Source organism: Hyperoodon ampullatus (genome assembly GCF_949752795.1).
Source record: "Hyperoodon ampullatus genome assembly, chromosome: 10".
Lineage (NCBI taxonomy): Eukaryota > Metazoa > Chordata > Mammalia > Artiodactyla > Ziphiidae > Hyperoodon > Hyperoodon ampullatus.
This window is the reverse complement of record NC_136923.1, coordinates 38456590-38469009: the sequence shown is the minus strand read 5'-3', so window position 1 is coordinate 38469009 and position 12420 is coordinate 38456590. Positions and strand designations below refer to the sequence as shown.

The window sequence follows — 12420 nt, the reverse complement described above, 5'->3', positions numbered from 1 at the left end:
GGCACCAGGTGGGGAAGAGCCTGCCTTTGGCCCCTCTGTGTCTGCTACCCACCCACTGGGTGACTCAGATCTGCGGGTGGAGCAGACAGAGGGGTCACCTCAGGTATTTTGGGAGTCATCAAGGGGCTGGGATCCAGGCTGAAACAATGAGGAACTGTAGACATCCCTGGCAGGGCCATGGTGACCTGGAGGAGGTGTTTGTTGGGCCCTGCAGCCAGCAATGGAGAAGGCACCAGGGGGGACACGTGGACCTGGGCACCACTCCGATAAAGACAGCCCTCACCCACTTCTTGCTCACTCTCACCCACTTCTTGCTCACTCTCACCCACTTCTTGCTCACTCTCACCCAACATCAGCTCCATTCTTTCCCACAACTATCTCCATGCCCCCAAGGTTCTGTGCCTCCATAGTTCTTGATTTTTTTTTTTTTTTTGCGATACGCGGGCCTCTCACTGTTGTGGCCTCTCCCATTACAGAGCACAGGCTCCGGACGCACAGGCCCAGCGGCCATGGCTTACGAGCCCAGCTGCTCCGCGGCATGTGGGATCTTCCCGGACCGGGGCATGAACCTGTGTCCCCTGCATCAGCAGGCAGACTCTCAACCACTGCGCCACCAGGGAAGCCCCATAGTTCTTGATTTTTATCCTTTTCTGCCTCTTCCTCGTCATCAACATGTCACTCCTCACACCTTCCTGCCTTCAATCTGCCGACATTTGCCTCTTCTAATCTGCAGCTTTTAATTGTCTAAGGGCTAAGAAGATAGAAAGGTTAGAACTGTTTCTAAAATAAGGGTTAAAGGCTATGAATAAGGGTTAAAGGCTATGAAATAAGGGTTAAATGGGCTTCACAGGAGCCTTCCTGTGAGGCACTCAAGTAAAGGTGCAGAAATTTTCAGGACTGAAATTCCAGGTGCTGAAGTGCTCCAAAGGCAGACCATCAGATAATGGAGAGCGTTTTCATTTTAATTGCTTTTTCACCTACTTCTGATATGCAGGACCCTGAGTGAGAGAGTACCCAAACCCCAATCAGCCTAGACCAGAGCCCCATTAGCCCCATCCCAGGCCAGACCCTGCCAGCTTACTGGCCACTATCCACAACTCAACTGTTCCACCCCACTGCACAGAATGACCCTTCCCCAGGCCTCCTTGTGGTCAGGAATATAAGCTTCCCAGTCACACCCTGGTGCCTTTGCATGCCCTGTACCTTCTCCTTGGAATGACTGGCCCTGACTTCTCTGATTGTTGGTCTCCTCATCTCAAAAGACGCTGCCCCCAGGAGTAGTCCACAGTCCCCATCCCCCTAGTATTCTCCACTTTCAATCTTCAATTGACATCACCTGTTTACACATCTCTCAGACCTGGTGCTCCTCTGCCACCACCCCCCACCTGACACTGGGCAGTGACCCTTCAGGCAATCCAGCTGGCCTTCATCTCCTGCATCCCACCCTCCAAGGGGAAAAGAGGGAATGAGTGGAGAAAGGCTTCTTGCTATCCCCTCCACTCTTTACCGGGTGCCCTAGCAGGGCCTGCTCTGCCATATAGGTCTCTGGGCCTCTGCTGACCCAGATGTAAAGTGGGGATAATGATAGTAAGATCAAAGGGGACAAACTGTGTACAACTCAAAAGAGGCCCCACTGAGGGCTCTGTAAATGAAAGTTACAATTTTATTGTCATTACAGAAAAATCAGTGAAAAAAAAAAAAAGACTACCAAACTGTGGGTTTGTTTGTTTTTTTTTTTAGAAATAATTATTTTATAAAGTCTTATCAGATATGTATTTTCTTTCCCTCTTTCATGTGCAGGCACCTTCCTGGGCAGGAAGCAGACCCAGCAGAGGTGGAGTGGCAGCCCTCAAACTACCATGCCTCTCCCTGACACGGCACCCACACTCATGCAGGGCCTGTGCCCCAGCGAGACCAGCTCTGTGCAGACAGGGCTCTGCCCTGCAAGGGGGTGAGTAGCAGGCTCTGCAAGGCGCTAACACTTTGGCTCCCTTTTCTTGTTTATTCACCCATCCTCCCAAAACAGGGCTGGAGGCAGAAGAGGGTGGACACCTCCACAGGTGGGTGGGTCAGCGCCAGGACATCCAAGACTGCCTTGGGTCCAGCAGCACATCTCAGGATGAGGCTCCCGGCTGGGAGGAACCAGAGAAGCTGAGGCAGGGCTGGGGTCTCTGGAGCACTCAGGGCTCAGGCAGAGAGGTGGGGTTGGCTCTCCAACCCAAGGAGAATAAATAAATAAATACTATATAACTGTGCCGTCCCCCAGCCTGGCCTGCTCCCGCACCAGGGGACTGTCACTGTCAACCTCAGTTCCTCTGGCTGCCATCCCCCCTGAGACAGAGGCTGGCTGAAAGGAGGGGGCCTGCCCCACCCTGTGGACTGAGAGACCAGGGCCAGCCAAGTCTACGCAGTTCAGGAGGCCACAGCAGGTGAGTGGGGGCCTGGGCCCAGCCCACAGGGTGAGACGAGGTCCTGCCAGTCCCCTCTTCTGTCACATGGCCCACCACAGTGGAGCCACATGGGAGCTGGGAGTGCTGACCTCCAAGTCGTGTGACACTTCTCCCTACCCCTCACCCCCAGCCTTGTTCCTGCAGACCCTTCCTGGCCCAGCTGCCAGATGCATGTGGCACCAGGATGACTGGAGGAGGGATAGTGGGAGCCCAAGTCCAGCTGGAGCCGGTGTCCCCTCCAGGGTCTGGCTGGGTGAGGCTAGGTGGTTGCTCGGCTGGGTCAGAGCTGGAAGGGGTACTGTCGGAGGTAGTCAGCCATGCGCCGGGGTAGTGGCAGGCAGTCCACATCGGCTACCAGACGGTTGATGACGAGGCGGCACAGGTGCTGCAGGCTTCGGGTGCTGCTTTTGCGCACAAAGGGCTGCACCAGTTTCAGGTGTACAGCAGTAGCAGGCAATGCTGGGTCACCAGGTGCATCTTCCTTAGGGGTAGGCAGGGCTGGGGTGGTTGCAAGGTCAGGACTGTCACTTCGGGTATCTGCAGCACAGGAGGCCACATAGTGCTGCACCAGGCTGACCACATCTGGGAAGGCCAGGATGCGCGGCCTGGACAGGCAGTTGGAGTCCAGGCGGAAGCTGGAGTCGGCATACTCAATGCGCACGTTGGTGGGGCCACGGGTGGTTTTGACCGACAATGTGAACAGGTAGCTGGGGTGGGTGCTGTCACGTACTAGGAATGTGCCCTCTGGCATCTTCTGCAGGTGTTGCCGGGCCTCACTGGCCGTGATGGAACCCCAATACCAGCCTAGGCAAGTGGAGAGGGGGCTAAGAGACTGGTCACAGTGGAAATTAGTTGGGTGCACCAACCCAGGGCAAGGCAGGGCTCAGCCTCTCTCTTCACACCTCCCTGGGGAGTGCTGTACCCCTTCTCTCCCATCAGACTCTTCTGGCCAGAGCCATGCCTCTTAAATTAGACACAACAGGCCGAGCTAAACTTTCCCCATCAGACTTCCAGGACAAGTCCTGCCTCCCTCCTCAGACTCACCAGATTCCCGAAGGTACGAGAAGGTCTTGGCTATGCACAGCAGATCTTCTTCGGGGTCCAGCACCTTGGGCTCACCCTCTGGCTGGGCTGGGGACTCCTCTGCTGCTTCCTCCAGGAAGGCGCCAGCAGGTAAAGGCTGCATAGCTGGTTCGGGCAGCTCCAGGGACTGGGCCCACAAGGGCCTCTGCCCAATCTGCTCCACAGCCAGCAAAGGACAAGGTCTAGAAAGAGGTGGATGGGCAGTGAGTGGAGGCCCTGTGCTCTCCCCATTTCCAGAGATCCCCTCTGCCCCAGACTGGCTATGTGACCTCTGGCCAGTCTATCTCACTATGAGCCCCAGTTTCCCCTCTGCCCACCCATGGGCTCAATGAGACCAGTACCCCACCTCCCACTTGTCATCACAAAAGGCCCCTTGATTACTTCCCCCACATATGAACCCTCTTCTGAAAGAGACTTCTCTACCCTCCTGCGTTTATTAAACAGTAATTACAATCATCCCTCAGTATCCGCGGGGGATTGGTTCTGGAAGCCCCCGTGGATACGAAAATCTGCGGATGCTCAAGTCCCTTATATGAATGGCGTAGTACAGTGAATACTTTGGGACCTCCATATCCATGGGTTTCGCATCTGCAGATATGAAGGGCCAACTGTAATCTCTCTATTTTGCACCAACCAAATACACTTCATTCTCTATAGGCATCTCTAGCTCACAGTGGCCAGTTGGTGTTCTCACCACACTGATAGGATCCAGTACAAAGAGGCTTCACAGTGGTGCCCTCCTGGCAGTGGTGGGCCAATTAAATGGCACTTGTCCTGCTTGAGCCAAGGGATTGGTCACATGCTACCTCCCCATAGATAGGAGTATCTGTCAGAGGGACCTAGGTCCACACTGGCCAGGACTTAGAGGCTGGAATAATATCCCCAAACAGGTCAGACACCCATCCTGTTCTCTCCTCCTCCCAGCTGAGGGTATAGGATAGACAGTGGCCTCTAAAGGCACTGACAAGTCCCACCTCCCATAAATATGAGCTCCCACCAAAGGGCAGGGTACTCATCCCACATTCCAGATCCTACCCTGACGAGCCTGCCCTATGAGGCACTATGATCTTATGCAAACACTGTTCTTCACTAGACGTCAGTTTCCCCTCCTCCTCAATGAGGGGTCCTACCAGCCCAGACACTGAGGGGTTCGGTCACACCATATTTTCAGATGGCTAGAGTTGGGTTGCTGAACTGGCCCCAATCTGAGCAGTAGCTTCCCTTTAGGGGAAGCCCACCCAGGATGGTGATCCTGGGGCTTCCTGGGAGTGAGGGGCATGGCCCTGGTTCCCAAGGAAGAGACTGCTGGTCCTCTCCCACTCATCACAAAATAAATCCTCGGGTCTTGGGTCTGGTTCTCTGCTGGGCCTCAAGACACCAAATAATGAAACTCTGGGTCCTACCCTAAAGAAGAACTCATAACCCAAAGTCATAAAAGCAAAGAATGTTAGGGAGAAGTCAGGGTCTGCCTGTTCCTGAGCTGAGTCTGCCAGGCTAAAGGAAGGAGTAGCGGGGAAGGCACCACAGGCAGAGATCATCATGGGTAAACACTGACAGGAAGAGGTGGGCAGGAACCGGCAGCAGGAGTCAGGCAGAGGAACCAGATCTGACAGTGTAAGTTATACAGTGTAGGTTATAGGTGACTCTTAGAAGATTTTAACAAATCAGGGGCCCATGACCACTCAAGAGAAGAAGGGGCCATAAGACCCTAGCATACCACAGCCTGCTAATACTTTTCCACCCCTACCCTGGCTGTACTACGGGAGCTCTGGAATCCCTGTTGGGGAGCTAGAGGCTGAGTTTCAAGGAACTGGCTGATGGCCTGCCTGCTGGGACCCAGAGCTCAGCTCAGGCCCAGGAGCCTTCTAGGAGTATGGGAGGTGTCATTGTCATGGAGGTGGCTGTTATGTTCCAGGTGTAGGTGGCCCAGTATGTGTGTGTGCCTGCTGTGGAGCCCAGCCTGTGAGTTCTGCCTGGGCACATAAGCCAATGAGGCAAACTCAGCCCTGAGGAGGGATCCTCAGCAAAGCTGACAACCCATACCTACAATTGGGAATCCCTGCGCCCTACCTAAGGAGGGCACCAGCTGGTCTGTGGCTGTGTGTGTGTGTAGGTCTTAAAAATCTTGCTTTCCCTGCTGTGGAGCACCCATTCACATCTTCTTTCATTCTCCCTGGAACTTTCTGAGCTCCTGTCAGATCAGTTTGGAGAGTATCAGACCCTTGGTTGAAGGGGATCCTGAGGCTCTGGCCAGAAGGAATGTGCCAAGAATGCTCAGCTGAGGCCAAGACTCTGTCTTATCAGTCCCCACCCCACCCCCACATTTTGGGAAATTTGGAGAATGGAGGCAGGAGCCAAGGTCCTTCTCACATTGGGATCCCATTTTGGGCAGAGAGGAGGGCTGAGGACATTGTGGGGGTACCTCAGGCAGGACTGGGCCAAACCTAGGCTCTCCCAACAGCTGCTTGTTCAGCAGGTGCCAACCAGGGGAGAGGCAAGGATCTCAGGCTGTCTTCCCAAGAACAGCCTAATTGCTAGCCGAGGCAGGAGAGTGGATGACAGGACAGAGAAGGGCAGGGGCTGGCCCAAGGTCACAGTAGGCTGTTGGGCCGGCAGGCTAGGATAGAGCGCTCCGGGCCCAGACCGGCTGGGCAGGTGAGCCACGCCTTGGAGGACGCGCTGCCTGAGGCGTCTGCCTTCTCCCACTCTTAGCCCACCCTGTTTTTCCTGTCGCCAGTCGACCCCCAGTTTCCCTACCCACAGTGCCAGTAGAGGTGGTGACGATGTTGTCACCCTTCCCTGTTGTCTCTCTCGAGGTCTTTCCGCGCTCGATCATTTCCGACCGGTCAAACCCTCTTAATGCTCGGCAGCTAGCACGAGGCCAGTACTCTGCCGCGTGCCGGCGCAGAGCTGGGCGGGGGCGGAGAGCCGCGCTTACCCCTGAACGCAGAGGACCATGTCCCGGCAGCGGCAGCGGCTGCTCCGGAGCTGGGGCTCGGCCTGACGGCGGCTGCTGGAGCGAGCCAGTGGGCGCGGGTCGCGCTCGCAAGGAAGGCTCCCGGGGCGCACGAGCGACGGGCCAGGACTGAGAGGTGGCGGCGCGGGCGGGCCGGGAGGGCGCATGGGGCGGGTCGGGAGGGCGGGGCGAGCAGCCTAATCTTTTGTCCTCTGTGTCCCAGCCCTTCCCGGAAGCGACGTCTTCCTAGAACCGCCGGCTGTGCGGCCGGGCGGGGAGGGGTGCAGGCGAGGGAGTCGGTTCCCTGGTCTGCGGCCGAGGGCCGCTAAAGGAAACACCTTTGATAGATTTCCAAGAACTTTCCAGGAAAATGGGGCGGGGCCCCGCGCGCCGACCAATCGCAGCGCAGGAGGTGGAGCCGAGTGGTTACGCAGGGCCAATTACAGCGCTTGGACCCGAGGCTGACGTGACCAAGCCGGGTTGAGAGTCACCTAGAGAACATTAGGGAAAGTCCAGGTTGAAGAGGGCAAGGGAGGGGCAGGTGCTCTACCTACCGGAGCCCAGATTTCTTTCGGGCACTCCGCTTCGTTGGAGACAGGCCCCCTTATCTCTCTGTAGAACCGGTGGCAGCACGAGGGCGCGGTCACCGGCCTGTCCGCCCAGCTCTCGGCTCCTCCAAGGCGGTCTGTCTGGTGTGCGGGGGCCGGCCCCCTGTGGGCTGCACTTGGACCCCTGGACTCTGTCTGGGGAGGTGGGTGGCAAAGGGTGTGGTTTGGAGAGGGACATTAGAGGAGGGAAGGGATACAGAGGGAGTACTCAGATACGAGCAGCTTCACGGGGTCAAGCCTGCGGCCACCACAGCCAAGAGGATCCAGGCGAGAACGTTTTCACTGAGAGCTGGGGGAGAAGGCACCATCCCAACCTTTGCACCAGGCAGGGCCATCCAGTCTCGGCCCCAGCCTGGCCTCTGGCCGGCCCTCCAATCAGGGAAGAAATGACTACCGACTTGAGGGGCAGGCAGGCCCCCAGCTCACCCCACAGGACAGTTCACATGTGTCTCTGGGTTGGTGGGTCCCCTAAAAATGTGGGAGAGAGACCTGGAGCTCCAAACACCCAGAGATAAACTGAAGGTGGGGGATAAAGGTAGAGAGAAGAAGCAGTGACACCCCTCCCATCTACATGGAGCACTTGATACATTTGATCCTCAACAGCTGGTATTACCCCCATTATGCTGAGCCCCAGGGAACAAAAGTCAGAAACCCATGCTCCTACCCTTGATCCTCTCCACCTTTTCCCAGTTCACTGGACTCACCAGGGAACATCTTGAAAGACCATAAGGGCTGCACACACCTCCTCTAAGCCCTTGGAACAGAAGGAGAGGGAGGAAATTGGAGAAGTGGCAGGGTCCACTCCCCCCTTCCAACTTCACGGTGTGTACCCACAGGTTCCCCAGAAAGAAGGTAAGCTTCAGGTCCCCTAGCAGGGATGACACTCCTGGCAGGGTCCAGAAGCCTAAATGGCAGTATCCAGGTTTTTCCTAGGGCAGACAGGGCTGAGCTTGCCCTGCCTGGGAGGGGATGGAAGACAGAGGGGGTCCAAAACAAAACCCCGTGGAACAGGACAAAATGACAAAATAATTGGTTAAGATGAGAAATGACATCAGGAAACCCACTTCTCTGTAAATTTCCTGAAGGGAAGTTGAGCTTCAGTGTCGCCCCACCAGTCCCCCTGAGTAGGCCAGAAGCTGCTTGCATGGGGTGGAGATGGGTGTGGAGACCTCATTACCACTTTGATGGCTGGGGCACCTGGAGAGCCCAGCGTGGAGCCCCTGTATAACGTGCTGTTTCTCCAGTAGGAACTGTCTACTGCCCCACATTACTATGAAGACAAAGGGGCTTCACAGCTGCCAAGCAACAGAGCTAGGATTTGAATCTTGGTCCCCCTGGCGACAAATCCCAAGCTCTGTACCCTGAGATTGCCCTTTCCCTCTAACTGTGATTACTTTACTGAATGCTTACTATGTGCCAGATGCTCTCAGCAATTTCCAGCCCCATTTCATTGCCTAACTACTACATATTGTCCCCTCTTTACAGGTGATAAAAATGAGGCATAGAGAGGTTAAAATATACCCTAGGGCTTCCCTGGTGGCGCAGTGGTTGGGAGTCCGCCTGCCGATGCAGGGGACGCGGGTTCGTGCCCCGGTCTGGGAGGATCCCACGTGCCGCGGAGCGGCTGGGCCCGTGAGCCATGGCTGCTGGGCCTGCGCGTCCGGAGCCTGTGCTCCGCAACGGGAGAGGCCACAGCAGTGAGAAGCCCACGTAATGCAAAAAAAAAAAAAAAAAAAAAAAAAAAAAAAAAAAAATATACCCTAGATCTCACAGGCCCAACCCCGTCCCCCACTTCCTCTCTAGGCTCCTATTATAAGCCAACTCCTAGACATCCTTCAGGATCCAACTTTCAGGTCCTCAGTGAAGCTTCCCTGCCTCCAGGACAGTCAACATCAGGGCACCACTTGAAAGCGCCCCCTACAGAAGTCAGTGATTGTGCAGTTCTGTGTGTAAACTAAAGGACCCAAGGGTTTTGCCCTCCAACTGCCCTTTGTAAATTTGACAGCACTATGCACCTCCCCTGAATGCTGGGAAGAGTGGTGTGCCTTTGTTTTATCCGAGGTGCCTGCCTGCCCCAGGTGTTCTGGGTTCCTCTGGCCACCTAATTGTCACCTCTCCTGCCCTGACTGCTGGGCCCACACTGCCACCCAGTGGCAATTCCTCTCATAGTTTCATGTGCCACATCTCCATGGATTCTTCTTTCCAGAAAAACCCCTCCCGTGCACCCCGAGATTCTTGCTTCAGGATCTCTCTGCCCTTCCCCACCCAGAACAGACACAAAATGGGTCACAAGAATATACAGCAGTGCCTTCCTCAAGGTCTGGCTCATTTGGTCTGTAAACTTTCACATGGGCAGACTCTCCTCTCCCCAAAGAATAGTCCACACATCTACACGTCTGTGTTTGTGTGTGTGTGTGTGTGTGTGTGTGTGTGTGTGTGTAGAGAGGGGATTCCTTGGTCACTGTAAGCTGTTCCAAAGTTCTCAGCCCTCATCCCCTTGGACATACAGCTCTCATGGAGAGCTGTGTGGCAGAGTTTGCCACCATGTACCCACCAGCCCTGGCCCAGCCATCCCCAATACTGAATCCTCCCATCAATTTGCAGGTGGCAGATGCTTACTGGAACATGAGCAGCGAGGGGAAACCATGCATTCTGACTCCCCTGGGTCAGCTGCAAAACACGTGTCTATGATGAACCCATGTGGGGAACGTGTGTGTTTGTGTAAGCACTGGCCTTGGTATGGACACTGCAAGAGGAGAGACATTGTCATTCCTTACTTTTTACATTTCTATATGGTTCGAATTTATTATAAAAAGCAAGTTTTGCTTATGCAATTAAAATTTTTAATAAAGAGAGACCAGTTTAAAAAATACAGATACAGAGTGCGCAGGCCACGGAGCGGAGCCCAGCTGATCAGCCACCATCATGGATGTGCAGCTCACCATCTTCGCCAACCTGCTTGTCATTCTCTGTCACTACATGGCCATCAACAGTCCCAAGAAGCAGGAATGAAAGTGGCACTTTCTCCACCTCAGGTTTCCAGGACATAGTCTGAGGCAATATGGAGCGTGTGAGGGGCCTTCACCCTTCACTTCATCCCTTCTACCCATCACAATATAGAAAGCAACTACACCTGGATTTTTCCAAACAACTTTTATTTCTTCAAAGTCTTCCTTAACCCTATGGAACAAAAAGCTGCCACTGAATAGGGCCCAGTATAGGGGCTACTTTCTTTTCTACTCCCTCCCCCCAATATAAAAATATAGATTTTTTTGTGGTCAAAAAAAATACAAATACAAAAATGTTAGAACAATTGTAATCTAACTCCATTTTTAGAAAATAAGATAGCTCAGAGACCACAGCATGCAGAGATGACCTTGGCTACAACATGTGGCCAGCCTCCACCCTCAGCTCTCTAGACCCCTGCTTATGAGTGGGGCCTTGCTTGTCCAGAATGAGATCTTGCTCAGCTTTGGGTTCATCTGGCTCAAACCAGTTGTCTCCATAGGAGAAGGTGAATCCTTCTCTAGTCTCCAAGCCTTCAAGCAGTGGTAGCTTCTGGATCACAGGGCTTCCTGCAAGGCTCTGAGATCTTGGATCAGATTCTCAGGTGGGGCTCAAGGACAGAAGTCCTGGCTCCAGCTAGGCATAAATGTGTGTGTTGTGTGCATGTGTATGCCTGTGTATCTCTGTGTGCCTATGTGCACATGTGTAAAGGTGTGATTGCGTGTGTGTGAACATGTGTAGAATGTGTACATGTGGATGTGGGAGGGGTGCAGGGAGGCACAGGAGAGGAAGGCATAGTTTGAGGGTGAGAGCTGGGCCCTGGAGTTGTTCTTTGGGGGTTGGGATAGGGGCTGTGCCATGGTACCTACTGACTTCTGGCAGGTCGCTTGACCTCTCGGGGCTTGTCACTCGTGTGTCTGGTGTAGGCTGCACGGATTGGTACTGCCTTCCCTCCTCCAGTCCCAGTGCGATCATGGGGTGCCCAGATGGAGCATCTACCCAGTGTCTGGTCCAAAAGAAGGCTCAGTACGCTTAGTTGAGGGTGTCATCTGGGCTTCTGCTTTACTGAACCTTCGTAGCTTGAAGGTCGCCTCAAGGAGAGAGGGGAGAGCCCCTCACACCCTCATCCAGCTCAATGCCTGCACACAGAGGGTGCCTGTTCTCCTGGAGCTGCTGCCCGTGCATCCACATGCATGTGTGTGTTGGGGCTTAGGGGCAGGGAGCTCGCTGGGCCCCAATTCCGAAGCCAGAAGATACCTTTGGATACTTAGGTATACAGAGGAGTTAGTTACCTACGGGTGGGACAGAGGCCGCGGTTCCTGCAGTCCTGCTAGTGGCCTGTAGATGGCAGCAGAGGCCCGCACAGGGATCCTGCCCCAAATCGCATCTTCCCTGTCCCAAGTGAGCCACCTCTTTCGGGGCTGTGGGGCGAGAGGGAAGTGCAGGAGTAGTGCAGATTTGTCCAAGGAGACAGCCACACACTGTGCAGCTCTAGACAAGTTGTTTCCTCTCGGGGGTTCTCAGCTTCCTCATCTGTGAAATAAGAGTTAACAGTCTGTGATGGGAAAACCCGTTCGAAATACGTAAGGTAATCTAAGATGGGCTCAGAGTAGAGACCTAAATGTGGAAGGGAAAACCACTTAGCTAATAAAGAATATCTGTCACTGTGGTGGGAGGAGGAGACTTTTTAAACATGACACCAAAAGCTCTAAACATAAGGTGAAAAGTTGATGGATCTGACCAAAGGGGAATAAAGGATTTCTGGTCTTAGGACGCTGTATTCCAAGGGAATATGAGCAGGAGATGCACAGAAGGGTAGAGATGCCAGTGCTAGAGAGACGCGCAGAGCCACCAGGAGCTAGAGAGACACGAATCACAACAAAATTCTATTTCACTCTTGCCCTGTTGGCAAAAAGTAAGACTTTAGATACGCTGGCGGTGGGCCACCACTAAGGAAGTTGCAAGCCTTACAGATTATACTGGAGGGCCTCCTGGCAGCGTGCAGAGAAAACACCCGACGCAAGAGGCTACCCGAGACTCCAAGAAAAACAAAACTTCCTGTGCTGCCACTTCCTTGGTGGCTGGTACAATTCGCGGCTCGCACAGCCCACGCAGAACCCGGCTGCGCTAGCGCTGGGGTCTCCCCGGAGGCTGGCGGAGCCTAGGAGGTTTCTGCACCCTTGAGAGGCCACGCCCCCTATTTCTGCCTCAGCTCTAGGCGGGCCCCGCCCCGCCCCGCCCCGCCCCGCCCCTTCCTGCCAGGGCCCGCCTGGCCCTTTAAGGCTGACCAAGCCCGGCCTCAAGCCGGGGACGCGCG

At 54.6% G+C, this 12420-nt stretch overlaps 1 protein-coding gene across 1 annotated transcript; it reads right to left on the bottom strand.

Moving 5' to 3' along the window:
- Nucleotides 1-2730: 2730 nt before the first annotated feature.
- CISH (cytokine inducible SH2 containing protein) lies at nucleotides 2731-6491 on the bottom strand (the record flags this gene model as incomplete). The annotated part of the gene is made up of 3 exons (XM_079712995.1): nucleotides 2731-3254; nucleotides 3495-3715; nucleotides 6472-6491. 3 exons carry the CDS (start codon nucleotides 6489-6491, stop codon nucleotides 2731-2733), a joined length of 765 nt encoding a protein of 254 aa, XP_079569121.1.
- Between the last annotated feature and the right edge of the window lie 5929 nt (nucleotides 6492-12420).